Source organism: Thunnus maccoyii, chromosome 15, assembly GCF_910596095.1.
Source record: "Thunnus maccoyii chromosome 15, fThuMac1.1, whole genome shotgun sequence".
NCBI lineage: Eukaryota > Metazoa > Chordata > Actinopteri > Scombriformes > Scombridae > Thunnus > Thunnus maccoyii.
The window spans coordinates 23,396,340-23,423,778 of record NC_056547.1 but is presented as its reverse complement, the minus strand read 5'-3'; the positions used below and the strand labels follow the sequence as shown (position 1 = coordinate 23,423,778).

General features: G+C 41.2%; 2 protein-coding genes and 2 long non-coding RNA genes across 15 annotated transcripts in view; 1 reads left to right on the top strand and 3 right to left on the bottom strand.

Moving 5' to 3' along the window:
• Positions 1 to 12,117, top strand: part of LOC121913694 (triple functional domain protein) — a 72,121-nt gene extending 60,004 nt beyond the window's left edge. For 2 of the 4 annotated variants that reach the window (XM_042436451.1, XM_042436449.1), the window contains 22 exons: positions 2,574 to 2,669; positions 3,144 to 3,292; positions 3,396 to 3,462; positions 3,629 to 3,732; positions 3,816 to 3,885; positions 3,977 to 4,066; positions 4,178 to 4,270; positions 4,407 to 4,457; positions 4,541 to 4,618; positions 4,730 to 4,921; positions 5,338 to 5,518; positions 5,610 to 5,873; positions 5,968 to 6,476; positions 7,404 to 7,651; positions 7,768 to 7,903; positions 7,999 to 8,026; positions 8,176 to 8,338; positions 8,576 to 8,697; positions 8,812 to 8,890; positions 9,221 to 9,421; positions 9,537 to 9,675; positions 10,272 to 12,117. In XM_042436451.1, coding sequence (XP_042292385.1) covers positions 2,574 to 2,669; positions 3,144 to 3,292; positions 3,396 to 3,462; positions 3,629 to 3,732; positions 3,816 to 3,885; positions 3,977 to 4,066; positions 4,178 to 4,270; positions 4,407 to 4,457; positions 4,541 to 4,618; positions 4,730 to 4,921; positions 5,338 to 5,518; positions 5,610 to 5,873; positions 5,968 to 6,476; positions 7,404 to 7,651; positions 7,768 to 7,903; positions 7,999 to 8,026; positions 8,176 to 8,338; positions 8,576 to 8,697; positions 8,812 to 8,890; positions 9,221 to 9,421; positions 9,537 to 9,675; positions 10,272 to 10,829 — 3,618 coding nt within the window. In that variant the 3' untranslated portion in view covers positions 10,830 to 12,117. Of the gene's footprint in view, positions 1 to 2,573; positions 2,670 to 3,143; positions 3,293 to 3,395; positions 3,463 to 3,628; positions 3,733 to 3,815; positions 3,886 to 3,976; positions 4,067 to 4,177; positions 4,271 to 4,406; positions 4,458 to 4,540; positions 4,619 to 4,729; positions 4,922 to 5,337; positions 5,519 to 5,609; positions 5,874 to 5,967; positions 6,477 to 7,403; positions 7,652 to 7,764; positions 7,904 to 7,998; positions 8,027 to 8,175; positions 8,339 to 8,575; positions 8,698 to 8,811; positions 8,891 to 9,220; positions 9,422 to 9,536; positions 9,676 to 10,271 lie in introns of all 4 variants that reach the window. The other 2 variants (XM_042436450.1, XM_042436448.1) reach the window with 1 other exon arrangement.
• On the bottom strand, positions 4,816 to 9,305 carry LOC121913696. 2 transcript variants are annotated; one of them, XR_006100348.1, is made up of 4 exons: positions 9,189 to 9,305; positions 8,160 to 8,278; positions 7,366 to 7,461; positions 4,816 to 4,902 (listed from the first exon to the last, which is right to left on the bottom strand). It is a non-coding gene; the product is annotated as an uncharacterized LOC121913696 (long non-coding RNA). The 2 variants fall into 2 exon arrangements; XR_006100347.1 differs by lacking the exon at positions 4,816 to 4,902 and adding an exon at positions 5,436 to 5,523.
• Positions 11,191 to 16,771, bottom strand: LOC121913695. Its single transcript, XR_006100346.1, has 3 exons — positions 16,555 to 16,771; positions 15,118 to 15,252; positions 11,191 to 13,400 (listed from the first exon to the last, which is right to left on the bottom strand). It is a non-coding gene; the product is annotated as an uncharacterized LOC121913695 (long non-coding RNA).
• A 4,652-nt stretch (positions 16,772 to 21,423) lies between these two features.
• LOC121912922 (growth factor receptor-bound protein 10-like) overlaps positions 21,424 to 27,439 on the bottom strand; it is a 48,019-nt gene continuing 42,003 nt past the window's right edge. For all 8 annotated transcript variants that reach the window (XM_042435477.1, XM_042435474.1, XM_042435478.1 and 5 more), the window contains 5 exons: positions 26,123 to 26,239; positions 25,430 to 25,496; positions 25,189 to 25,276; positions 24,686 to 24,779; positions 21,424 to 23,429 (listed from right to left, as the gene is read on the bottom strand). In XM_042435477.1, the coding sequence (XP_042291411.1) occupies positions 23,283 to 23,429; positions 24,686 to 24,779; positions 25,189 to 25,276; positions 25,430 to 25,496; positions 26,123 to 26,239 (513 nt within the window). In that variant the 3' untranslated portion in view covers positions 21,424 to 23,282. The remainder of the gene's footprint in view (positions 23,430 to 24,685; positions 24,780 to 25,188; positions 25,277 to 25,429; positions 25,497 to 26,122; positions 26,240 to 27,439) is intronic.

The window sequence follows — 27,439 nt, the reverse complement described above, 5'->3', positions numbered from 1 at the left end:
GTAGTAGTGACCCCCTTTGAGTTTGCATTTTCTGGTACTATAGGATTGGTTCACAGTTCTCTTTTTTTTTCTAATTTTAGGTCTAATTACCACAACGTTCTTGCACAGCAGGAAGTCTGTTGGTCCTTTTAAGTTTACATTTTAGTCTAGAAGGGGAACTGTGATCTAGTTCAGAAGCTTTAGTGCACTTTTACTTTACTTTTTTAAAAATTTTACAGTGGAAATCAAGAATGAAATTTGACAATTTACTCTGCTGAATGGTACAGAAAATGTGCAAAAACTCAACAAGAGTGACAGCTTTAAAAGCTTTTATGTCTGAAAAGTACATAATCAGGTGAAATTGGTGCCAAAAACCAAGTCTCACCTGTTACAATAAGTATTAGAAGCAGAGACCTGGCCTGACAAGATATATTAAGATTCTTATGCAAGTTCTTTCTTCTCATTGCAGTTATGATTTCTATTTCGTGCAGGTTACATTTTCGCTCATTTCACACTTTTCCCAAGAAGGACATTTCCTGACCAGTTTTTGAGTGACTCCTTAGTTTTTGTTATGCATAACATTTTATGGCATGTGGCATCATATTCTTCCCTCTCTTCTAAAGCAGTAGCCAATGAAAAGTTTCAGGCAGTCCAAGTCTCCTCCTTGACTAAAGCGGAGACCTCTCTGACACTAATTTCTGTTTCTCTTTTGTTTTGTTTCCTGGTTGTATCGTTTGCTGTTCACCATGCTGTAGCATTACCTTGATTTATGTCCTGTCTTTGCTTTGTCTCAGTTTCCATACCTCTCCATCTGAAATGCCCCGATCTTCCCCCTCTGTCTCTTCCCTCAGTCAATTCTTCAATTCTCTCTTTTTTCCGCTCTTGGTACTCTTCAGCTTTAAATGCTAATTTCTGAAGCGTTTTTTCTTTGATTTTTACTACAGATTATTAAAAGGAAGTAAAACTAGAATCTCTCCTTGGCTTTTTTAGACTTATACTTCTTCTATTTAAAGTGCACCTATCTGTCCCCCCAGAATTTACACTCTCTACACTTTTTGTATTTTTCTTAACTCTTGAACATTCCTGTATTTCTTTAGTGCAATTTTCCTTCCATCTTTTTTTAGTTTCTCTTCTTTTGACTTATACTTTCTGCCCTATTTCTTCAACGTACAGCTGTAATGGACTGTCGCCTGGCAGATCAGGAAGAACATTTAAGGAAAAATGTAGATGTAGAGAGGATGCATGTAGCTCTGAACTCTTAAGTTGAGGGCAATGGAAGTTTTTATGTCTGCATTAGTAAAGATCAGAAGGCTGTAACGCCTCATTTGAGCCAAATTATACAAATTTTAAAGCAAATTTTGTAATGACTTGAGCCTGTTAGATTAATACAGGACCAAAGCCTTTTCCTGCATGTCTATGTATAATAAGTGGAGAGGAGGATGGTGGCTAAAGTGAGGTTTAAAAGAAAAAAGTATCCTTAAAATAACCTGCGGCATCCCTGTATGATAATCTAAATATGACCTGACCCCACACTGAGGTGAAAATTTGAAAAGCCCCCCCCTTGTTCACGTCATCCCTGACCCCTACCCCCGCTCACCAACCCCTGCCCGCTCGTCCTCATCTCCCTTTTACCCTCTGTGCGTTTAACCTCATTACCCATGCGAGTAATTGGCATCTCTAAACGCTGGCGAGGCCAGAAGGGCACACAGCCTCACCCAGAAACCTAATTGGGGAAAGTCTTGAAGCACAGCACAGCAAGGGTGAGAGTCTCCTGAACTATATATATATATATACATACATATGCCTCTTTCATTCTCGCTCTGTTAGCATCCTTTCTTTATTTCAAAGGCTGTTCTTCATCACTTCAGAAAACAACAAAAACATCTTTCACTCAAACATCACATCTATTATTTATTTTTTAACCTCCTCCCCATCACCATTTCTGACATTTCCCATTTTCCCCATTTTTTTCATTTCATTCACCCACTTCCGGCCTCATGTATTTACCTTTTTATTGACAGTTTCCAAAATTTCATATACTTCTCACTTTGTTTTAACCTTGAGACTTAAACCCAAACATTGGGGTTTCACCAGTGCAAAAACCTTTTTGGATATCTCTTCAGATTAAAACATTGAACATTTAACAAACATTTTCACAAAATCATTGCTCGCTCAAACAACTAAAATATAACCTTCACCTATAATAAAACTAATGCGAGAAAAAGCTCAACGAAAGCTAATCTTGCAATTTATCTTAACCAAAACCTTTTTAAAAAATGGTTCATAAGATAATATGAGGCAATTCATTTTGCCATCCCTTTATGGACTGTTGTAAGTTGGAGTACTACGATTAAAGTACATTTAATTTCACATCATTTATGGGTTCAATGAGCCTGTAAGTTTTCATATAAAAACAAAAAAGTAGTTATTTTAGGTGTTAGAGATGAGGAAGCTTTAAAGAAAAAGTGAAAGTATGAAGACAGTGGAAAAGTTGTATTCACACCAGCTGAAGAGCAGAATTAGATGTTGGGTTCAACTGTAGGGTTTTTATGCTTGTATTTTTTCCTCCATCTTATATCTTCATTTTTGTGCAGACCTCTTCTCGTCTGTCGGTCCGTCCGTCCAGTTCAGAGACGCCCAGTGCCGCTGAGTTGGTGAGCGCCATCGAGGAACTGGTCAAAAGCAAGATGGTAGGAAAATAAAGAAGAAAACAAGAACATACTAACCATGATGTTCTGTAACCCAGCCGACAGAGCTATTTTCAACTGTAATACTGAGCTGTATTCTGTCAATGAGTTTGAATTTGTCTTCAAAGGCCTTGATTACAGTTACATTAAAAAGATACTCCTTGAAACTGGCAAAGGAAAGTGACCAGAGTGAGTTTTTTCATTCTCACTGGGATTAACAAACTTCTAAGAACTGATGACTTTTATTTGAACAAAACCTGTCTGGTTCCATGTAGATAATGGTATCAGCTAAAGTTGTGAATTTATATTGAATATAATGTCTCTTAATACTGTATATCACCAACATGAAGTAGCTTGATCAAATGCCAAAGCAAGCAATTCAATTTAAAACATAGTTAAACCTTTAACCTTTTTTGCACCATGTTTCACACACATTTGTTCACCGCCTATTTCTTGTTCTTCTTTTCCATGTTGCAGGCCCTGGAGGACCGACCCAGCTCGCTGTCAGTAGAACAAGGAGACAGCAGCTCTCCCTCCTTCAACCCCTCTGACAACTCCCTCCTCTCCTCCTCATCCCCTATTGAAGAGATGGATGAACGCAGGACCAGCATCCTCAAGAAGAGACAGTACGTCCACCTCCTTCATCTCCATCAGACACATACACTGGTTTGTTTGGACGTAGCTGTCCCTTGAATTTTAGTCACATGTCTGTTTTTTGTTTTGCTGTAGTTACATTCTGCTGGAGTTGGTGGAGACGGAGAGAGATTATGTGAGAGACCTGGGCCTGGTGGTGGAGGTGAGTTGATGCTTTATCAGCAGCAGTTTGATTTTCAATAAGTCAAGCAGACTGTTTTTCCTAATAGGACTGTAACACTTTTCACCCTTACTGGCATCTATAAGTCATAGAAAGTACTTCCTGTTGTAAATTTGTGTTAACAAGGTGTTTGTGTGTCGATCTTCAGGGCTACATGAGCAGGATGAAGGAGGAGGGCGTCCCTGATGATATGAAGGGGAAAGACAAAATCGTGTTTGGCAACATCCACCAAATCTTCGACTGGCATAAAGAGTACGTGACACACATGTAGAAAATCCAGAGCTTTCTTCGGTCAGATTCACTGGCTCACTTCCTCTTGTCTCTCTTTTGCTCAGTTTCTTCCTCGGGGAGTTGGAGAAATGTTTGGAGGACCCTGACAGACTGGGACCACTCTTTCTCAAACAGGTTTTGTCCTCGATTGGATTCCAGCTTAGTTTTTTTTACATTTGTATACATTTGATCATCTTGTAATAGTGTGTGCGCTTTTTGTGTCCAGGAACGGAGACTAAACATGTACGTGGTGTACTGTCAAAACAAGCCCAAGTCAGAGCACATCGTCTCAGAGTACATCGACACCTACTTTGAGGTATGGGCCTGTTATTTAAGAGAATCAAACATTATGAGACACACAGCTGTTCCTGAAAGCCTCCTTAAAGCTATCAGCCTTTCCAGTGACCTCTGACCTTTGACTCTATAGGACCTGAAGCAGCGGCTCAACCACAGACTGCAGATCACAGACTTGCTCATCAAGCCTGTCCAAAGGATCATGAAGTATCAGCTGCTGCTGAAGGTTGGTTTGTTATAATACAGCAGGGGGTGCCAGAGCTCCAGCTACTGTTTATTTATATACACCTCCCTTGTGATCTGAACATCTGAAACTGTTGAGTTAATACTGTCTTACGCAGTGGGTTTTTTTTCTGTTTTAGGATTTCCTGAAACACTCTAAAAAGGCTGGGCTGGAGTCTATGGAGTTGGAGGTAAGACGAGAGATACGGCTCAAAATCAAGCCAATCATGTTCAACAATCCCATTAACCCTTTGATCATTTGTGACCCTCACAGAAAGCGGTGGAGGTCATGTGCATCGTGCCAAAAAGGTGCAATGATATGATGAATGTCGGCCGACTTCAGGGATTTGATGTAAGAAATTATAATAATGAATAAAAGTAACGATTCATTTGACACCTTGTCCTGTTAATTCAAACTTTACCTCTTATCATCTCCCATCTTCTTGTTCATCTTCCTCTCCAGGGGAAGATCGTGGCTCAGGGCCGCCTGTTGCTGCAGGATACATTCATGGTGTGTGACCCAGAGGGCAGTATGCTTGGCCGGATGAAGGAGAGGAGAGTCTTCCTCTTTGAGCAGCTGCTCATCTTCAGTGAGCCCCTCGACAAGAAGAAAGGGTTCTCCCTGCCTGGCTTCCTCTACAAAAACAGCATCAAGGTGAGACTAGAGTGTGTGGTAGTAATCCATTCACTTAATGTACGTGTATAGACCACCGAGCTGTCAGGTAAAGGCTCACAGCTCCATCGTGTGGACAAACGTCAGCCTACTAACAGAGACTCAACTTGTGAGTTACAAACTTTATATCTAGAAGTTAGCAGTCACAAAAACTAGTAAGAAAATATCTACCCATGTAAATATTCTTCCAAAGGTTTATAAACTCATCTGGTTGGATAATCTAAAAGTCACATTTTATTTGGCGTTTTTTTTTATCTTGAAGATCTGGTTTATCAGACATGCATTTATTTTCTAGGTAGTGAACTTTTAGGTTTTAAAATTGATATTATGGAGATGTAAGCATTTGAGGAAAGGAAAGAAAATAGTAAATGCAAACGCCTCCCTCTCTTGTGTCTCAGATAAGCTGTTTGGGTCTGGAGGAGAATGTGGAAGGCGATCCCTGTAAGTTCACTCTCACTTCTCGGTCAACGAACGGCACCATAGAGTCCTTTGTGCTTCACTCCTCCCACCCAGGGGTGCGTGAGGTCTGGACCCTTCAGATCAGCCAGATACTGGAGAGCCAACGCAACTTCCTCAACGGTAGGCTGACACACACACAACAGAGGACATGTTTTACAGAAGGAACACTTTGCCACATGACCACTCTCACTCTTCCTCTTCCTTATCGCAGCTCTGACCTCACCAATCGAGTATCAGAGGAACCATGTGGGGGCGAGCGGTGGGTCATGTGTGCCCAGCATGGGAGCTCCAGTTGGAGGCAGCAGTGGGTCTAGTGTTCCCCCTGGTGTTGGTGGAAGCACCCAGGGTAGCGCCATCCCTACAGGGCCCCAGGGTGGCTCCCGTCGACCATCCAGGATCCCCCAGCCTTCCCGTCTGCCCCAGCCCCTTCGCCACCACCCCGGGGCCGACCCCGACGGCCCCAACAAGATGTCAGGTATGAAATGTCTGTTTTTGTTTGTGAACCATGTGCTCCTTTGGCAAAATGAAAGATGTGACTGAGGTGTGAGTTTTGCTCGCTTGTGATCCAGGTTCGTCCCCTCGTCCTGTCCCTCCTCCCCTGCTCCCTCCAGGGGGTAGCCCGCAGGGCAAGCGCCCCATCCAGACCCCAGAGGACCAGGCACAGACCCCTGCCAGCGCTGTAGCCCCTATTCCCCGCGCCACAGTCGGGCCTCTGCCCTCCACACCCACATCCAAACCACGGCCTGGAGCCGTGTCCCCTATGGCGCCCCCCCTGGCCACTCCCGCTTTTGGCAAGGATGTCCTCCCTCCTCCCCCTCCCAGCCCTGGCCAGAAGTCGGGGTCTGGATTCTGGAGCTCAATGCCGGGCTCTCCAGCCAGCCGGCCTGGCTCATTCACCTTCCCAGGGGAAGCAGGAGAGGCTCCAGTCCGTCAGAACTCAAACCAGATCCAGACTGGCTCTGGATCTGGGAGCCAAAGCCAAACCCACAGACACTCCACGCACAGCAAGGAGGCTGACCGAATGAGTACGTGCTCATCGGCCAGCGAGCAGTCCATCCAGTCCACCCAGAGTAACGGGGTAAGACTATTACCTGCTGCCCTGTGCTGCTCCGACTAACACCGAGGCAGAGGAGGCCTGGTCTGTCCTGTCTGTCTCGTGTCCTGCTGCAGCCAGCACTACTAATCTGTCCACTACTATGCATCTCTGACAGCTTTCACTGCTCTTCAACATCATCTTCTCTAGCTTAGACAATTTCTCTGAAGACACTTAAGTCTCTGGCAACAGTTTCAACTGTTTGCCAACATGTTTTCCGGTTCTAAACTTTTCTAGTGGAGCTTTTTCAACTCTTCCGTGATTCGCTATCAAGGCTGTCTCTTGATTTCTTAACTCTAACAAAGCTTATACTAACACCTGACTTGCTCTTGGCCGTCCTTCACCTCCTGCTGTCTTCATGGTGTGGTGCTGAAATTTACTTTTCCTGCAACTAACCTCCGACGTTTGTAGTTTGCCTACAAACGAACTTGACAGATCCTCTCATTCAACCTAACGTTCCTCCTCTCGTCTTTCCCTGGAGAGCAAAGACGAGTGAAATGGAAATCATCTTATACCTGCCTTTCTTCATCCAGTTCTGTTTTTTTTCCTCAAGAGGAAAATAATGAATCCTGTTTTTTAGTCTCTTACACTTCACTCTAATCCTTTCTGAAGACTGTATCAAGTGGACAGTAAACAATCATCTATTCCCAGTGTTTATCCTCTAGGTTCTTCTCTACTGCTTTGACCTTTTCTGTCACTTTTCTCGCTTTTTCCTCATCAAAAGTAGTAGATTCATATTTTTCTAAGGACATATGATCATAGTGGCAACTTCAAATCAGTTTGCTATGAAAGTTGATTTCTTGCCAAAGTGAAGTCATAATTTTTAAGATTTTACATTTTCCTGCAATGAACCATAGTTCAACTTTGTACTTACCGTTTTCTGCATGACCTTGCTTCTTCCCTTTGGCACAGAGTGAAAGTAGCAGCAGCAGTAGCGTATCCACCATGTTGGTGACCCAGGACTACCTGGCTGTGAAGGAGGATGAGATCAGCGTCATTCAGGGCGAGGTGGTCCAGATCTTGGCCAGCAACCAGCAAAACATGTTCCTGGTGTTCAGGGCAGCTACGGAGCAGGGCCCCGCCGCCGAGGGCTGGATCCCCGGATTTGTGCTCGGACACACCTCGGCCATCGTCCCTGATTGCCCCGAGGGATCCATCAAGTAAGAGCTCTGGAAATAGTTCATGAATAATTAATTTTATTGTTTTATTCAGATATTTTTCATGAATTATCTGCCAAACTGTTTGATTTACTTGAGCCATTTTTTTGTCCCAGTAGGAAGTCTTCCTGGCATACAACCCTGCGCATCCGTAAGAAGTCTGAGAAAAAGGAGAAGGAGGCCAAGAAAGAGACCAAGCTGGAAAACGGTTACAGGAAGTCCAGAGATGGCCTGGCCAATAAAGTTTCTGTAAAGGTGAGTTTGTCAGAACACATCAGCAAACTCTGGAGCTGCTATTAGGTCATAGTTTTGCAACTTATCATCCAATGTTCTTTTCTCTTTCTTTGCAGCTTCTAAATCCAAACTACATCTATGATGGTAAGTGTCACTTTGCATAATACTGTTTGTTTGCAGATTAACAATACTGTGACAAAAGCATTTCCATACCATTTATCATTAATGTTTACTAGTTATTGTTGAATTTTGAAGGTCTCAGTTAAGATCATCTCACCTTTGCTTCCCTTTAGTTCCTCCAGAGTTCCTTGTCCCTCTGAGTGACGTGACATGTGACAACGGAGAGAGCGTAACCCTCAGGTGTAAGGTCTGTGGTCGACCCCGGGCCACAGTCACCTGGAAGGGACCCAACCAGAGCAACCTCACAAACAACGGACACTTCAGCATCGCCTACAGGTAAGAGAACAGAGTCACATTATCACTGCACAAATGTAACTTTGTAGGAGTTACAAAAAAAAACAATTGTCTACATGAAAATGTCTTCTAGAACTGTGAAATATTCAAAAATCGCCAACACTGTTTACTCTGCCTGGAGACTGAGCTGCGTTTTTGGTAGCAGGAGGCTGGCTCTTGAAAGTCTTTAAAAATGATCAGAGCAGATGTAAACACACGATCCTTGTATGTGTATTTCAGTGATACGGGTGAAGCAACCCTGCGGATCATCGGCGCAGCGCCTGACGATGATGGCGTTTACACTTGTGTAGCCACCAACGAGCTGGGCAGCGTTACGTCATCAGCTAGCCTCAGAGTGTTGGGTGAGAGCACAAATAATAAACAGATTATTACAGTGTCACTTCTGGCACAGAGTTTATCTGATAATACTGGTACTAAGTGTGACATTAATTGTAATTGTCTGTGCTGTTTCTCAGCTGTGTCCACTGATGGCATCAGAGTGAGCTGGAAGGACAACTTTGAGTCTCACTACACTGAGGTGGTTGAACTGGGCAGGTAAAACAATCACTAGTATCTCCATGTTTAAACCAGTATAAATGTTTTTCTTTGCTACTCCACCAATATTGGCTTTTTGTTAAAAAAAAAAAAAAATGAGCATCTGACATTCAGTGTTTTCTTCCCAATGTCACTGAAATAAGTTAATTTGACTTGCTAAATGTAAAAAAAAAAAAAAAGACAACACAGATTGTTTATGGGGAGTTACATGAATTGAATATAAATGACCAAAAACTCACATTATGAAAGTTTTAATGATCTGACAACAACAACAACTGTGAGAAGGACACTAACTGACCTCTGAGTGTCTTTCCTCTCTCTTCTCACCAGGGGTCGTTTCTCTGTTGTCAAGCGTTGTGACCACCGGGGCACCAAACGTTCGGTGGCGGTGAAACAGGTGAACAAGAAGCTGATGAGAAGGGACCGGGTGACTCAGGAACTCAATCTGCTCCAGAGGCTCCAACACCCCCACATAGTCAGCCTGTTAGACACGTATGAAACCTCCAGCAGCTACGCTCTGGTCCTGGAGATGTGAGTACAGGGCTGAAAAAAAAACATTCACATGAATAGTTTGGGCACACACACACACACACACACACATAAGATATGATAAACCTTCCCTGAGATGTTTTACTTTGTATGTCAGGGCTGACCAAGGCCGTCTGCTGGACTACATTGTGAGCTGGGGGAATCTGACAGAGGAGAAAGTGGCCTGCTACCTACGGGACGTTTTAGAAGCTTTACATTACCTGCACAACTCCAGGATAGTACACCTGGACATTAAAGTAAGAAGTTTCACCTTAATGTTTCCACATTGTTTCATTGCTACACTTGATATTACATGTAGCAGCCCAGGAAAACATTACATAACTGAGCAGGGTGTGAAAAATTGAGCCTTACAGTTTTCTGTACACAAGCACACATGAAAAAGTGGGGAAAAAAATTCAACATCACACACTGCAGAGTTATCATGTGTTTTGCCTTCAGACTGGCAAAAATACTAAATCTTATGCTGCTCTGTAAATAACAACATACATGAAGGAGGATTTGTCTCTGCCTTTAGCTACTAACAGTATCTGTTCAGTCACTGATCTGCTCCTAGTGCAGGAGTACAATTAAACATACACAGATTCAAGCCACAAAACGTTTCAAAATGTTGTTATAGACTAATTCGATGCCAATCGTCTTCCCCTGTACACAGTTAAGTTCCTGTCATGACCGTTCTTTTCCAAACGCCTACAAAACTAAAAACTTACCTTTTCTCCAGAATCTAGTGTATCTGCAGCCTCAGACAGATCTACTTGCAATGTTGGACTGAATGAATGAATAAGAAAAGTGTCACGTAAACAAGACTAATAGTGGTTCTGTATTCTCTTCTCAGCCTGAGAACCTGCTGGTGAGCCACAGCTCCAACGGACAGCCAACAGTCAAACTTACAGACTTTGGCGATGCTGTCCAGCTCAACAGTGCCCACTACATCCACCCTGTGCTGGGCAGCCCTGAGTTCGCCTCCCCAGAGTTGGTCCTGGCAGAGCCGGTGTTACTGACCTCTGACCTGTGGAGCCTGGGCGTGGTGACCTACGTGCTGCTGAGCGGTGCCTCCCCCTTCCTCGACGAGAGCGCCGAGGAGACCTGCCTGAACATCTGCCGGCTGGACTTCAGCTTCCCCAAGGATTACTTCCAGGGCGTCAGCCAGGCAGCCCGAGACTTCGTGTGCCTGCTTCTGAGGACCGACCCTAGCAGGAGGCCTCCGGCCGGGCTCTGCCTTCAGGAGCCGTGGCTACAGGCCGGCATGGCTGACGGCCGGGCCAGAGCAGAGTGCTGCTTAGACACCTCCCGCCTCATCTCCTTCATAGACAGGAGGAAACATCAGACTGACGCCCGGCCCATCGGAGGAGTCAGGAGCTTCATCCAAAGTCGCCTGCAGCCCCGAGTTTGAAGCCTGAGAGGAGATTCACAACTCTCAGCCTCTACTGCGTCGCCAACCCGACCAGGAAAACTTGGGAATATTTCTGTTGGTTGTGCAGTGCTGAGGCTGTGAGGGCTGCAGGCTCCTCTGGAACTGAGCTGCTTGATGGTCTAGATGTAAAAGGAAGGAGAAATAATGAACGCTGATCTCATCCTCTTTCACAGAATGTTGATTTACAAAAGTCCTGTAGTCCTTTCACCAATTACATTGAGACCCTCTGAGGTCTTCAGCCAATCAGAGCCCCAGAGAACAGAGTTCTCGCCAATCAAGTAAATTAATGGATGCCCTTGTCTACTGCTGCTTGCTGGTTTCCACTCAAAACAGATTTTGTAGTTAAGTAAACAAAAATCTAAAAAAAAAAAAAAAAAAGTTATTTATTTTCCTTTGCAAGAGTTCAAGCCGATCAGAAGAGCCAGTTGATCGAGCGTTGACGCCACTGCACAGACGCAGAGCTTTCAGGAGAAAGTGATGCCAACAAAGCTCGTGATAGCGCTGAGAGCAAACTGCCCTCCCCTCTCGTGGCTAGAGAGGGACAGAGACATTGTGTGTTTTTGCTCTTTTACACTAAACTGTAACTCAAACACTTTTGAGAAGCTCCCCTTTCTTATAGAAACAATGTATAGAAAGGAAAAGTACTGTCTCTACGTTTCAAAGAAAATAGAACAAGTTGTAGAAAAACGCTCATCAGTTGAAAGTTGCTGTGCTACTTTGGACTCTGTAGACACCCCGATCCTGGAGACAGTGACTGAGCTTCTTGACTTTATTGAGACATTTATACGTGCGATCAGAGCTTTTTGACGGCTGCGCTTACATAAACGTACCTAATCTAAGATACCATGATGACCATGTCGCAAGTAACAATGCTGCACTGTCCAATCTGAGAAGAAAACAATAGACATTCATCGTTTGCTTTTCCTAGAACAAAACTTGTGTTGCGCAGATATGAGATGTTTAAGCCTTACCTTGTATATAGACTTCAACTGCCTTCTTTCCCCTCACATTCACAGCAGACTCCTGCGTTTGGACGGCAGGAACGAGCGACTGTCGGAGCCTCAGTGGCAGCAGCGATTTTGCCAGTAAGGTGGGAGTGAATGTGGAGGCAGAGGAAGACAAATTTACTGTAAATGCACTCATTGTATGTTATGTTTGATTATCATGTGCAATGTTGCGGCTTTAACATTTTATGCAACTATTTATGAAGACATCTGTTGTATCTGTAATAAATCTAGAGAAAAGCATGTACTTGGTACTGCAAGCACTGCTGGTAGTTTGTGTTTATTTGATCTTTTTGAGTGTTCTGACTTCCAGGCCAGCGTTACAGGTCACAATCTACAATCATCAAATATTATTTAACACTTTTTGTACAGTAAGCCTACGTAGTATTGGTACACCAAAGTTAATCTAGCTTTATAGTACTTAATTAAAAAAAAATGTTTTATTGTGATTATGTTTCACTTGAGTTAGATATACTATGGCCATGTGAAATCATTGTTTACACTAGTTAAAAACACTACGTTGAAAGAATACGGTTGGGTTATTTTATGTCCTATACCCTTTATTAAAAGGGCAGGAGATTAAAGCGATAAATTCCTCTTGTAATTCACAAAGAATGGAGCATTGCAGTTTAATATGAGGAGTTGAGTTGGAGGGTTTTCATACATCATTTGTTAAATGGTGTTTAACTTTATGTACAGACACTTATTGCCAAAATATGTCTTTCATAAATTCCTGTTCATTAGAAACAACTTCCCCAAAAAACAGAAACTAACCAACTAGTGATGTTTTATTTGATTAGAACAAGAGTTTAACCACCATAAACTACAAATTAATCCGTTATGGGGTTAGGATGTATCATGTTCACACTTACTCTACCACGAACAGAAAACAGTCCTCTGTTACCTTTTTATTTATTTTAAAAGGTTTGCAAAGGCCGTTAAAAACAAGGAGACTTGAACTGGATACCTCAGTTTAGGTTTTGTTTTTGTTTTTTGTTGTTTGTCTTTTTTTTTTTTGTCATGTGTTTCCAGTTTTATTTGTTTCATAATTTACATGTTTGCTGTTTGTTTGTTTGTTTTTTATCTTTGCATGTATATTTCTTTGTACAGATCATACACATTTTCTCTTGTAAATATTCTCATTTTGCCATCAGTTATTTGAAAATTAAACATTATGAACACATGTACCTGGTTTGAGATTATGTTTGTTTTTTTTAAGTCTTGTTTTTATTATTTATTTTGTGTTTTATTATTTGAACATTTGACATTAATTTTAATGAAAGCTAAAATGTAAAATTAGCATCAACGTTAAATTGAGTTTTGATAAAGGTAGATGAAGCTGTTTCCCCTTTTAAAGTTTCATTACTGTGGAAGAAATTTTGCTGAGAAACAGAGATAATTGTCAGTGATGCAACTGATGAATTTTGGCCACTTTGTGGGACTTGGTTTCAGTTTTATGTGCCATGTAGGACGAGAGCCTGCCTTAACTAGACAGTCTGACTTCATCACGATGAATCAGCTGATCTGAAGTGATCTGTGGATTAGACTGAAGCCAATATTAACATTAATATTTGAGTGCAGCATTTTACAGTTGAAATAAACTTGTCGGTGCCCTCTGATGGACAAACTCTGCAATGCAAACACTGACTGAGCCTCAAACATACTGCATGTTTGGTATTTCAGTATAACTTTGTTGTACCTATCAGCTGATTCATATGCTGACATTGACACATTGGCAATAAGCTAATACCAGCCCATATATCAGCCCTACGTCATTAATCAACATCAACGGCATTTTACTCCCTACAGCATCTCTACAACAGCCAACATGGTTAATTGTTTGGAATCTATGTGCGACTGTCTTTAGATTATGTAACTTTTAATATGTTCACCTCACACAGTTAACTAGTGCACTTTATCTGATGTTTTTTCACCAAAATTGATTTTTTTTTATTGAGAAAAACATCTTACATGTACATAACATACAAAAGGGTACACATAATTAAAAAAAACAGTACAATTAGAAATTGTACTGCTTTAGTTTGAAGTTTTAATTTTAACAGTACAAGCTGTTACAGTATTAATTTTTGTTTTAGAGAGTGTTGAATTGTTTGAACTCTGCTAAAGCCAGTAAATCATGGTTTCTTACCTGTAAATTTATGGATATGGAATTTGACCATTATAATAATAAGATTTATCAAGTGTTTTTTGTGTATTACTTTCCAGGAGACCAAACAATACATTCTTCCAAAATAATTAAAACTCATCAATATTTTCAGTAATGGAAGCACAAAGGTTTGTGGACATCCATAACTTGATTGATTTCACTGTTGATCAGTTAGTTAACCTGCAGTGTTTGACACAGACCCTCCTCAGGTCTTCGTGGCTGAACTCCCTCAGTCAGATGTGCGCTGTACTGTCTCATTTAATCCTGAAACTAGCTAATAACAGATCTGTCAGTACTGTTGGCAGATACACAACAAGAAATTGCAGAATGGAAACAACTAAGATAAGATTGAGGTCATTTTGAAACAGTGTTTGCATTAGTGGTCTGTCTGACAGAAAGCACAAGTTTATTTTACTATGAGATGTCCCGCTCAGTACATGTGGGTGACAAATCAAAGGAAAAACATGAAGTGTGTCAGTCAGGTGTTGTTCCACCACGAGCTGCTCAACAGCTTCATCGCTCCTTGTTACAGATTCTACAATCTCTGAACTACAGAAGAGATGAACAACTTTCTTGCAAAAGATTCTCTGTTCTTCTCACACGCTGTCTTGTAAAATCTCCCACAAGTGTTCAGTTGGTTGAGATCTGAGGTCAAACTACTTAAAACTATCCATTAACCCCTCATTTCCTATATAGAAGCATCGTTATGTTTCTCCACTCATTTATTCAGGTTTGTCCTTTAAATTTTCATCTGTTTGTATCTTGGTCCATTTACTTTAATAATCAAAGTTAATGCATCCTTTTTTTTTTTTTACAAAATCATCATTAGATTGTTTTAACTCTCAAATACAGATGCTGACTGATGCAAGTGTTAAGTGTTGCAATTACTTTTTAAATTCAGCGTTCAAAAAAGATCAGAAGCTTTCTAGCATCGAGTGTTTTGGTTCTGGGTCAAAAATCGGGTCTGCAGTGCCCTCAAGTGGCTCTTTGCTCACAGTGAGAAGAGATGCTGCTTTCTATTATATGTGCATAACAGGGACTTTTTCTGATTTATGTTTCATCTTCTAAAAAGGTCCACTTCTAAAATTTTTCTTACCTCAATATGTTGGACTCAGAGGGATTTCTGGCATTCCTCGTCCTTTTGAGGTCGGGTTTGTTTTCCATTTGAAGTAACGATCGTGTGTCTCAGTCAGTGTTGACAGGTCGATGGCTGATTGGATTTCTCGTGTTTCTGTGCAGGTAAAAAGACACAAACATAAATTGACCCAAACAGTGACAGTAGTTCTCATGCAGCCACAGTCTCCTCCCTCAGTCTGTCATCCTCAGACAGTTCAATCATCAGTGTGATTCAGCTTCTCACCACTGTTTCAGCTCACAGTGATGCACAAACTGCATCTCACCACAGATTTCACAAGTCAAATTTCTTTTAACACTCTAAAATGTCAAATGATGGCTCTATAATGCTGATTTATTTTATCGGGGTAATATGTTTATAAAGGTGGCTAAACTGTAGAGTGAATGTCATCAGTAAAGTGAGAGGTTTATGCTATTTGATATTACAGCTTTCACACTATAGATTTTACATTAAAATGTTCCCACAAGACTCCTTTTTGTTAAAATGTAAAAATTTGACTCCAAAATTTGTTTTGGAACCTCGACTTTTATATGGTTTGAGTCCACTGTTGAACACTTTTCTGCAAAAGTGGAACAGCAACTTGCTGTTCCACTTTTAAATGAAACACTGTGCTCACATATTATTTTGTTCAGCTCAACCTGTCACAGCTCAGTTTAAGAGCTACCAATTCTACCTTTTGAGCAACAGTCATCTGAGTGAGGGCTGTCACTGAGTTCCTCAGAAATTGCTTTCACAGGATTTTCCAGCTCATGGTTGTTTGTGGTTCTCCTCAGAAAGTGGAACTTGTAACTGTGTCAGGGTGACACTGATGAGAACAGATGTTTGCTTTGTTTTGGGGTTTTTTTTCAGCTGCTTAATTGCACCGTGACACATGAGGAGAATGAAGCAGATCTTCCCTTTGGCCAAAGCACAAAGTCTTTTCTCAAGTTTGATGACAAGTGTAAATAGTCTTTGTACTGGAACAGGGGCCCACTGACAGATTCTAACCCCTGCAGCCCCTTTAGATGTTTATCAGCCTGTGCAATCAACTCAAAGAAGACTTTCATATTACTATATTAAATTTTATATTCAATATATATTTTTACATATATGACAATAAGCTAATAAAGAGAATAGCAATGTAATGCATTCATAAATCCAATATACACTTAATTAATTAGGTTCTCCATTAGCTTCATCATCACAGAGGCTGTTCTTGCTGGAGTCTAACCACACACCAGACTAACAGACAACAGAAAATCACAAAATTAACCAAGAGACCAGATTTGCATCTTCCTCAAAAAACACTTCAGCTCAGCACAGGCTGCCAAAACAATTAACACCGCCACAAAAACATGAGCAGGTGGTAAAAAAACAGCAGTTTGACAGCAGAAACCAGCACAAGCTGCAATTATTTACCTCGCTGAAGTGAAGCTGTGTCAAGAATTTATTTTTTCAAGGGGAAACTCGTTTATGTCCCGTAGCTGAGGACCAGTCTCGAAACAACAGCTAAAATTGTGCTAAAGCAACATAACAACGCTGCTTGTTATCTAACTTTCCTCAGAAATGCGACGTGTGCAGCAGCAGCACGTGACGCGCATTAATTACTGCAGGTGCGAAATGAGTGCAGCAGTTTAAATAAGCCGCCATGTTCAGGGTGAGATGGAGAATAATGTTACGTCAAGTGTGTGTCTGCCTGAACCAGCTCGCAGGTTTTGCTTTGTTATAAACAATATTTATAATAAATACAAACCCATATACAGCGGGCCCCTGTTTGTGGCATTTTTGGTATAACAAAAATGTATTTAGGAATATAAACCATTTACATTTTGACACAAGACAGGTAATAATGCAGGACCCATCTTGAAATACTGTTTTAATATGCCACAGTAAGAAAAGCACAGGTGTAAATAACTTAAGTTTCACAATTTTTGAAGTCCGTCTTAAAACAACAGTCAAATGGACACTGAAACATGTTTCTCTTGTTGTAATCATTCATACTGACCATACTGGGGGACAAAATCCACAATCCTTACTCTGTGCAAAAATGTATTTAAACCTTTATTTGAAGCTACTGAGAGGCTTCAGCCATCCAAATTAGTCAAATCAAGTCGATATCTTTCAAAGTTCCAGTCTCTTTAGTGCCAAATTCCCTTTTTGTTAGACTCCTTCCACTGCAGCTCAACTGGAAAACACTCTGTTGATTGAAATTTGTTACTGAAGTTACTTGTTTTTACTAAAAACCGTGGAAGACATCTACTTAATTTGACTAACTCAGACTGCAGAAAGCTTATATTATCTTCAGATAAACCTTTAAATACATTTTTGTTCAAAATGAGCATTGTGGATTTTGTCCCCCATCACTTACATTGTAAGCACATTTGAAGGGGATCTTCTAATGATCAGTATGAACAGTAGGAATGATTACAGCCAGAAAAACTTGTTTCAATGTTCACTTGGGTATTAATTGTTTTATAAAATTGAAAAAAATGTGAACCCACCCTTTAATGATGGCTGAATCCCACCTAGCTGCTTCAGTTTCAGGGTCAAGGCATTACACATGCTGGCTTACTGGGACACTTGAATAGAAGGGAGGATCTGTTGGAAGTTTATAATTCATCCCCAACCAAGCTGGATTTTTAGTTTTTCATTACACCACTGAGAAATGAGCAGGAGAATAACACATCACCAGGCCAGCCATTTGGTTTATAGCAATGTTGTCTTTTATTCTAATTTCCAATAAACAGAGAATATATCAGTCCCTTATTTGTACAAAAATACCTGAACAGGATACAATGTAGATCCAGGAGCCGTACAGACGATTACAGAATGAAGCAAAGCACAGTGGGGTTATCTGAAAAAAATGATTACCGCTCATTTGCTTTTTTTTATTTTTCTTTCCCTGAAAGGTTTATTTGACTTCAGCTTATGATGACTTCAACCCAAAGAAAAACATCGAGTCAGTTTCACTCGCACCCGCACTGTGAGTCACCAATGTCGATGGGACTTGTATGCGATGTTGACCTGACATTAGGATTTAGTTCCAGTAGGATTATGTTTCACAGTCACAGCTAACTGTAAATGAACGCGGTGAGTGGACGGATGGCAACTAAGGACTTGTTACTGTTCAGAAACAAGAGGCACCTGCTGCAAGAATAGGCTTAGTTAAGAAAACGAAATGCACAATCCTCTAGAGCTACGGTGAATAATTGCACTACTTGTAATGAAAGGTGTACAAAGTGTCGAAGCTGCTAAGAATATCCCCAAGGGTTAAGCGTTGGTGTGTGTGTGCTCTCCATGAAAAACCACTTGTGTGTGTGTGTGTGTTTGCGTGTGTGAGTAAGGTTAATGTCCAAACATTTACTGGAGTGTTTTCTTGAAACCGTCATGACAGACAAACAGAGAGGGGATATTCAAAAGATGTGGTTTTAAACAAAATGGCATTGGAATTGGACGCTGGCAGAGTTGAAGACTCTGACAGCCTGTCAGCTTATACACACAACTGATGTTAAGATATTTGACACATACCAAAAATCCAGTTTGATCTCTTAAAATTAAAAAAAAAAAAAACAGCTTAATTTAATACTGTATATACGGTGGTATATTCTTTTTTTATATATATATAAAAGGTCATTTTGTGGCAAACGAAAGAAAATACACAATAATGTCAATATACACACAATCAAATAATGAAAAAAAAGGACAAAATAAATCATTCTTCATTTTACACGGAGTTATGAGCAAAAGCATAACGCCCCATACATAGTGATCTGTGACCTAGGTACAGTGTTAGATCTACGTCTTCTCCATAGCTTCACATACTTAGAAAACAAATGATACTGTATACTGGTATATTCATATACTTGGACTTGTGTATAGGATTGCATTGTAGCACAGTGATTAAAAATGGAGGGAGGAGGAGAGGACGGTGAATCGTCCTCGCTGACCCATAGCGATGTGGCTTCACATCCCTCTCTGACAGACAGGAAAGAACCTCAGGGATACCGGGAACCGGGAATGCTGGGATACCTCCAGCCGACCTCCTCCTGTCTCCTCTGATACTGTAAATCCACGGCATCACTTGACTCTACCTGACCGAAAAGCAACCTTCCTGTAACTGTTTCTAAAAGGCAAGTGTGTATGATAACCAGCAGAGTTAGCAATCCTGAATAGTGAATGTAACAGTCTAGCCAATCCACACACACACACACACTTGTTCACCACAGGGTCATAGCTTACAGGCTGGGCACAGGTAGGAGAGGGGGGCGGGGGGTTCAAGCATTATCCAATCCCTGGAGAGTCTGCCCTGGCTGACTAGAAAAGGCCTGATTGGTGGAGCGCAGAGCTGGTGAGTCAGTCAAGTCAAGTGATTGGTGGACTGGTGGCGGCAGTGGCATGTGTGTAAGTGACAGTGCTTAGAGAGAGAGAGAGAGAGAGAGAGAGAGAGAGAGAGTTAGCCTGGCAGGTAGTCCGATGGCCTCGTGCTAACCCTGTCCACTGTGAATCTGGCACAGAATGGATGGGAGGTGCAGGCGAGGGCGGGAGGGGTGGAGGACGCGGCTAAATCTACTGCAGACCTGAGCAGGTGTTATGTCACATGCCTGCAGCTTTTCATTCGCTGGTCACACGACAGCAGGAGAGGGCAGGAAAAGACAAAAGGACTTAAAATGTTCTTCTCTAGAACGTTCTTCTTCTCTCTCCCTTTCCTGTTGTATAGTCTTACAGATACGGTCCTTACTTTTCCTTTGGATGAAAACCGGGCAGTCAGGGACAAATTTAGAGAAACAAAATCCACTCAGATTATCTGTTAAAGTCACTATGTTTGGATTTTTTTTTAAAGAACATCATGTCAAAATTGTTTGACATGAAAAAAATTTAAAAAATTAACCCATGCAATAGAAAACTAATGCAATTTATATGCTGCGTTGCCAATTCATTCTCATTGACACTGCTACAGTGTCGTGATATCACCGCTAGGTTGCACTAAAGTTGGACATTTTCAAATCCTACACATAATGACTTTAACATAGACGTGTTTAGTGTCCCAGTTTACTTTTTTGGTGTATCATCTAAGTATAACCTACTTTATCTACTTTCACCTCAGTTATTCACGTCCTACATTTCCCAAAATGCTTTTCAACAACCAGTACATGCACAGAAATTGGGCTAGCTAGCCAAATAATGGATTTGGGGCTGCATGCCGATTATTTGCTCGATTAACTGATAAATTGTTTGGTCTATATTAATGTCAAAAAACAGTAAAAGTTGCCCAACCCAATTTCCTATAGCTCACAATTGTTTGGGGTTTTTTGCCTGACCAACTGTCCCAAAACCAAATACATTCAGTTAACTATAATGTAAGAAGGAAAAGCAGTAAATCTCCACATGTGAAAAAGCTGGAGCCATCAAGTGGTTGGTATTTTTTGCTTGAAAAAAAAAAATTGTTAAATAGTTGCCAACTGATTTTCTGTCAACTGACCGATTAATTAATAGACAAATTGTTTAAACCCTAAAATAATTCATGACCACTAGTACAATTTAATATGCCTGATGGCTGTAACACATTCTGGACTACTGAAGCTGCTGCTGGTGTAGAAATGGTTTCCTTTGCCTCTATTGTCATATGTTTCTGTCTGCATGATTGTTGCAAAATGTCTGTTTTAAGAAAGAAGCCCTTACTATTTGATTTTGACTGACTGACACCACAACTGACATTCACCACTGACGCTACCAAACTCCTTTGCAGCTGCTGCAAATATCTTGACGTGATACTATTTTGTCAACATTTTAGCCAGTTTGTCTGTAGAAATAAGATAAATACAGCACCGAACAAGAAAATGGGCCCAGAAATGTGAAGCGCATCACCAGAACCTGTTTTCTGAATTCTGTTCAAGTGGATTTTTACTTTAAAGAAATAGTTCCACATTTTGGGAAATATGCTTATCCACTTTCTTGCCAAGACAAGATCAATATCACTCTCATATCTATCCGTTGAATGTAAGGCTACAGCCAGCAGCCGGCTAGCTTAGCTTAGTTTAGCTTAGAAAGTCACTGCACCTGGTGAAGAAATAGTACAGCACATAACCTTCAGTAAAACCACAAATTATTGTTTTTACACTTTAATTATTGTATGGATTAAACGAACAAGATGCTCATAGGTGGGTTTTGTTATCCTTGGATGGAGCCAGACTAGCTGTTTCCCCCTGATTCTAGTCTTTATGCTAAGCTAAGCTAAGCTAAGCTAACCAGCTACTGGCTGTACCATACAGACATGAGAGTGGTATCAATCTTCTCGTCTGACTCTTGACAACAAACTGAATAAGCATTTTTTTTTCCAAAATGTCACACTATTCCTTTAATATAATTTGTAACACTCCTGCTGTCTGAAATGTGTTGCTGTATGTGCATTTTTATATAGCTTCGATTTCATACACAAGGCTCACAATTTTCACTTAAGGCGAGTGAAGCTCATTTGACTGTGTGTTGATGCACAGTCAACTGAGTTCACATTTCAAGTCATTTGTTCATTTCCATATTTAAAACAAAAAAAAAAACATGATGGGAGTGCTTTTGTTGATTTGTCTTTTCTTGAGTGAGGGAACAGTGGTCAGTATCTCCACTCGGGGCTAAATCCGAACATAACAGCTCAATCTCAAATCAGGATAATTAAAATGTGCAAGCAGCGAGCTCAGAACAGACCTAGGAAAAGAAAATGACATTCAAAACAAATTCACCGAATGTGAGCCCAATAGATTTAACCCTTTAGATTTAAAAAAAAAAAAAAAAAAGACTGAAATAGAAGCTTGGGGGTGGACACACTTTTCAGGAGTCTATTTAACAGTCCTCCTCCTCTTCCTCACAGTCTTGAGGCGTTCAGCCTGTTCCAGAGCACATTCGTTTTTAATGGTAGTGTGGTCATGTTGGTATGAGCCACACAGAGTTCCAAGATGTTCCCAAACCTTTCTGAAAGGCACTGCATAATCAGCCGTGACTCTCTTTGCTCCCACGCCACTGTAATCCAATCAGAGCTGGTGGAAATTCACATGCATGCTTTTCAGAAGGAGGAGGGGTGGGGGGGGGGGGGGCGGGGATGGAAGAGGAAGAGGAGGACGACGAACGGAGAGCAGGCAGCTTCATTTAGCTAGAGAGAACAGCTGTCATCTGTCCGCCCGGGAGTGCAAAACTAGTTCTGCATTGAATCAACAGTAATAAAACAGCATTAAAATGACATCAAGTAATCAACTCTACAAGAGAGGCTTGTTACAGCCTTCCTGATAAACATTCCTCTGTCCTTTCAGCAAACCCTCGCGACTGCTCTGCTTATCTTGCCCTTAGCTTCTTCTCTTTTTCTCTCTCAACTTTTCTCTGAGCTTGTTTGGAGAAGGAGAGACGGGATCGGGGTTGCACCAGGGGGGTTGTGGGACAGGACACAGCAGGAAGGCCACGTCAAGTCCGCTCGGTTAGGGGGGAGGGGACAGGGTGTCAGCTTATCCAGACTGGACTGCACAGGTTGAGAAAACTCCTGGATCGAGTTTGATAAGACCCAGAGAGGTTCCTGTCCATCCCTGATGATCGATGAGGAAGTCAGAGGGTGGTGCTCCCCGCCCGCCTCGGACAACTTTGTGTCGAGAGGGCGAGGGTGGGGCGGGCACCACAGCTTATCAGGCCTGGAGGATAAGGAAGGTGAAAGTTGGGAGATTGAATGGTGAGGGACTTTGAGGGAGGGATCCATCCGGGAGACCTGCAGCTCTCCTGCTGTCTGTGTCTTCATAACACATGCTCCCCTACACACTGACCAGGGTCAAAATGGCAATGACAAAACAACCCAGTCTCCATGAGAACGATGCAGGAGTTGGGCGACTGCTGGGTCCACAAATCTACAACGTTTGGACTATCCGCACGGTTCCCATTCAAAACATCCAAAAAGCGGTAAGGCGGAGAAAAGCACGGCACACTGGAGAAATCAAACCTCCACTGCCAGCTCCTGCTGAGTTGTTCACATCCCCAAAACTTGACTCAACTTTTCTCTATCTCCTCAACCTCATTACATTGGTGAGGGAGGGGCAGATTGGGGGGGCGGGGTGGGATCTCTGGATGAGAAGTGTGCAAAAGGGTGTGTAGGAGTTGGGGGTGGGGGCGGTGGAGTGTCACAAGGCCACAGCGGTGCAGGGGTGTTTGAGCTTGCAGGGCAGCACTCCTCTGTTGAGCTGGTAGAACTCCACCAGGTGGATCAGGTCAGTGAACTTGGTGGCGCCGTCGTCGAGGCTGAAGAACACCTGACCGTCTTCTTCACACTTCACACCGGAGTCAAAGGGAGGAGAGAGGACAGTTAATATCACATGACAATAATAATAATCATCAGACAAGTGAAAGCAGAGCAAATTGATGGAAAAAACCACCAGTCCACCGCTTTGGTCCAGACTGAAATATTTCAATGACTATTGGATGGATTGGGATCAAATTTTATGCAGATATTCATGCTGCCTGTGAGATTAATCCTAATGACTTTGGTGAAGCCCTGACCTTCCTTTTGCTGTCATCAATGAGTCAAAGATATTACTTATTTAGTGAAATATCTCTACATCTACATGGACATTCATGGTTCATTTCCCCAATGACTTTAGTGATGCTCTCACTTTTCCTCTAGCACCACCATGAGATTGACATTAACTGTAATAACTTTTATCCCCAGACTTTTTCCTCTGGCGCAATTGTGAGGTCAAAATTTTAATTTATCTAATATATTGGTTTATGACTAACTACCTGCAAAACCCGAAAACCTGTTTTTGTGCTTATTAGGAAATGTTAAATTAAGATGGTGAAATGGTAAACATTTTATCTGCTATCAGCGTGTTAGCATGTTAGCATACTGACGTTAGTTCAAAGCACCGCTGTGCCATTAAGAACAGCCTCATAGAGCTGCTAGCAAGGCTGCAGCGTCTTAAACTTGTTTAAAAGAACTATTCCATTTTCTATTATGTTTGCCTGAAATTATTAACCATTTTCCAGCTTTCCAAAGAATATCACACTTGTTGTACCTATACAGGATATCAGGATCAGGATATATAGTATCAGAAAACTCATAGTAGCCAGATGTGTCAAAACCTATAATGCGGGTGGGGTGACCCTTGAAGCTGTTTCAAGTTGATTTCTGTGCTGTAACAAAATAAATGCAAACAGATTGCTGCCTGGAAGAAAGGAAAAGCCTATTTTAAAATGTTAAAAAAGCAATGCTACGCTTTAGAAAATTGTTGTTAAAAAAATGTTAGGTGAGGCTTGCAGGCCAGATGAGTCTAAGATTTTCACACTACAAGATCCAGCTGCGTCTCAGAGCATATAGAAAAAGTGGAACTGCTTGACATTTACACGGATGGTCCGAGACTGCATCTTCTGAGTGTACTGTCCCACTGTTTAGCAGCTGGGCCACAACATAAAATATAACAATATTACTCATTATTATTAGCAGCACAGTAATCTGCCTCACTTTGCCTTATTTCACTAGATTTTACCAGTGACCATGAGACATTTTCTACAGTGTGAAGTGACTGACCGGTAGAATCTGGAAGTGCTTGATCTTCTGGTGGTGGCACATGGTGAGCACAAACGCCTTGGGATTACTCTGACTGTCCCGCAACAGGAATAATCTGATGCACAGAACATAGGAGTAAAGTGATCAAACAGCAGAAATATGAAATATATATTACTATGTAAAATGTTAAATTTCAAATTCTTGATGATATACTGCTGTGACTCTTTGAGAATTATCTTAACCCAGCGGATAAAGGCTAAAATGTGTGGCTGACAAACCAGAAAGCTGTTTTTAGACACTGACATTTTAAAGATCAAAGCTTTTCGTGACACAGATATGTCACCATTTCTCACATTTCTTATTAATATAGTTTCAGTCTGACAAAATAATCTTCACTTACTAGCTTTCAACTACTTCTCAAAGGGGCAATATTTACCATTAAAATTACATCATATTAAACCAGAATTCCTCAGATCAGCCTAAAAACTCTTCTCACACTCAACACATACAGTAGTTCTTCTTACCCGTCTACTTGGCCTTGTTGTATGATCATTTTGTGGGCTTCCTCTCTCATGATGCGACCATGAAACCACACCTGTGTCCTGTGGATGACTGAGAGACAGACATTTTTGAGACTCAGTGTTTGAGCATTTTATTTAGTCAGTGCATCAATCAGCTTTACTTGGACATGAGGTTTATTAGTCTTTCTGTTTTTGCTGGGCAAAAGTCTGCACAAGGTAATCAGTATGGTGTTTGTGTGAGTACCTGTGCTCAGAGAGGGTGGGTGCAAGGGGCTGGGACTGCCCAGGACATTCATACGCTGGCTCCGTTTCTATGTGGAAGAAATAACATTTACATAAGATAACATCACATCAAACCAAATCCTTCAAATAAGCCTCTAATCAAGCATCTGCCTTCCCTTTGACAAGGGATGTCTTCACAGCATGTAGAAACATGTTGAAACACCACTTTAAACCAAGACGCAAAGGTTGAAATTTTCTGTAGATTTTCGTTAGAGTTTGATGCTTTTTATTACAGCAAATCAAACATAGCAATGCATTCAACGAAGAATAAAAAATGTAACAGGCAGCTGAGTTCTCCTCTAGCCTCTTATGAGCTGTGATCTCAGCAACACATAAGTGGAGCTGCTGCTGCACACTTTAATTTACCAAGAAAAGTGCTGAAGGGTAAAAATAAACTTGTTCATAATGGAAAAAGGCTTCTCTACATTCTTTCCAGGAAAAGAAGTTTTGCTCAAAGAAAAATCTGTGATGACAAAACATTCAGTGTAATATCATAAGCAAACCATATGATAATTGATCCTAAAATGTTATTTTTAAATACTGTAGGAAACTAGTATGTTTTATGTTAATCATATGAAACAACTGGCGCTGAAATCCGTCCATGTTCTGACTCTGATCTATCCACCCCAAGCTTCCTTCCCCTCCTCCTGCTTACCCTCCAGGTCTGTCCCTCCTCCAGGGCGGCGCTCTGGGCCTCGACAGGGTTATCAATGACGCGACCGGTCCGTCCAGAGAAGTCCATGGCGACGAGGGAGTTCTCAGATACACTCCGCTGTTAGGAGAGGGTAGGTGGAGGGTGATGGAGGGTGATAGAGGGTGGGGAGTGGGGGGAGGGTGGTACACAAGGAGTGGGTTGGGGGGAGGGATGGGGTGAGGGGGGTAGACAAGGGTCAGAGGTCAAACAAGCCAGACACACTCACTGGGGCATGACAAATCCTGTCTGCACAGAGACCCACTTCAGTCAATCCACAAATGCCCCTCTGAAGAAAAGCACAAGCCCCTCCTGGCTTTCTGGCTCTCCTGCTCAAATCAGTCATGGTTTTAATTAATTACTTCTAACTTTAGCAGAAGATAAACAAACCAAACAACTCTACTTCATTTTGAGCACTCATTATCAGATTTTGTTTAACATTATTAAATTTGACCTTTTCTGAAATTAGACATTTGGACTGGTACAAATTTGACATTAAAAATATGTTCTGTTTGTTTTTTTTACTCATAATGATGTACAGTCCTTAATACTAGTTGTGTTTCCTTCAGCATGTAGATTTTTCCAGAGACTTGCAGGTTTTTGATGAATTAGAATGAGTGCTTTGTTCCTCTTTTTAAAATCCCACATTTTTTTTTAACCCATACTGTATTTTTCACTTTCAAAATCTTGTATTTTCTCAAATTTACTAATACTTCAACAGACTCCTGGTCCATGGGAACTGTAAACCATTTATGTAAAGATTTGTCATCATAATCTGTAAACTATACAAATTTAATTAGTGGATCAATCAATGAGTCTATCAACAGAAAATTAATCACTATTTAAACTATTTTTATGATCAATTATTATCAAGTTATTTTTTGATCAGAAACTTCAAATGTTCTCCGGTTCCAGCTTCCAATGTCTAGATTTGCTGCTTTTTCTCTGTTTTATATTCTTGTTTTGGGTATATAACATTTTTTGGGTGTTGGGCTGTTGGTTAGACAAAACAAGATGATGGGTCATGTTTCTGTATTTTCTGACTTTTACTAGACTAAGCAATGAATCTATTAGTTGACGGTATAATTGACAGATAAATCGGCACTGAAAATTATTACAGTCTGATACATTAAATTCGGCCTTTTCTCAAATTAGACATTGGGACTGGTACCAGTTTTACATTATACATATGTTCTGTTTAGAAGGATATAAAACAGCAAATCTTCACATTGGAGAAGCTGGAACCAGAGAACATTTGGAGTTTCTGCTTGAAAAATAACT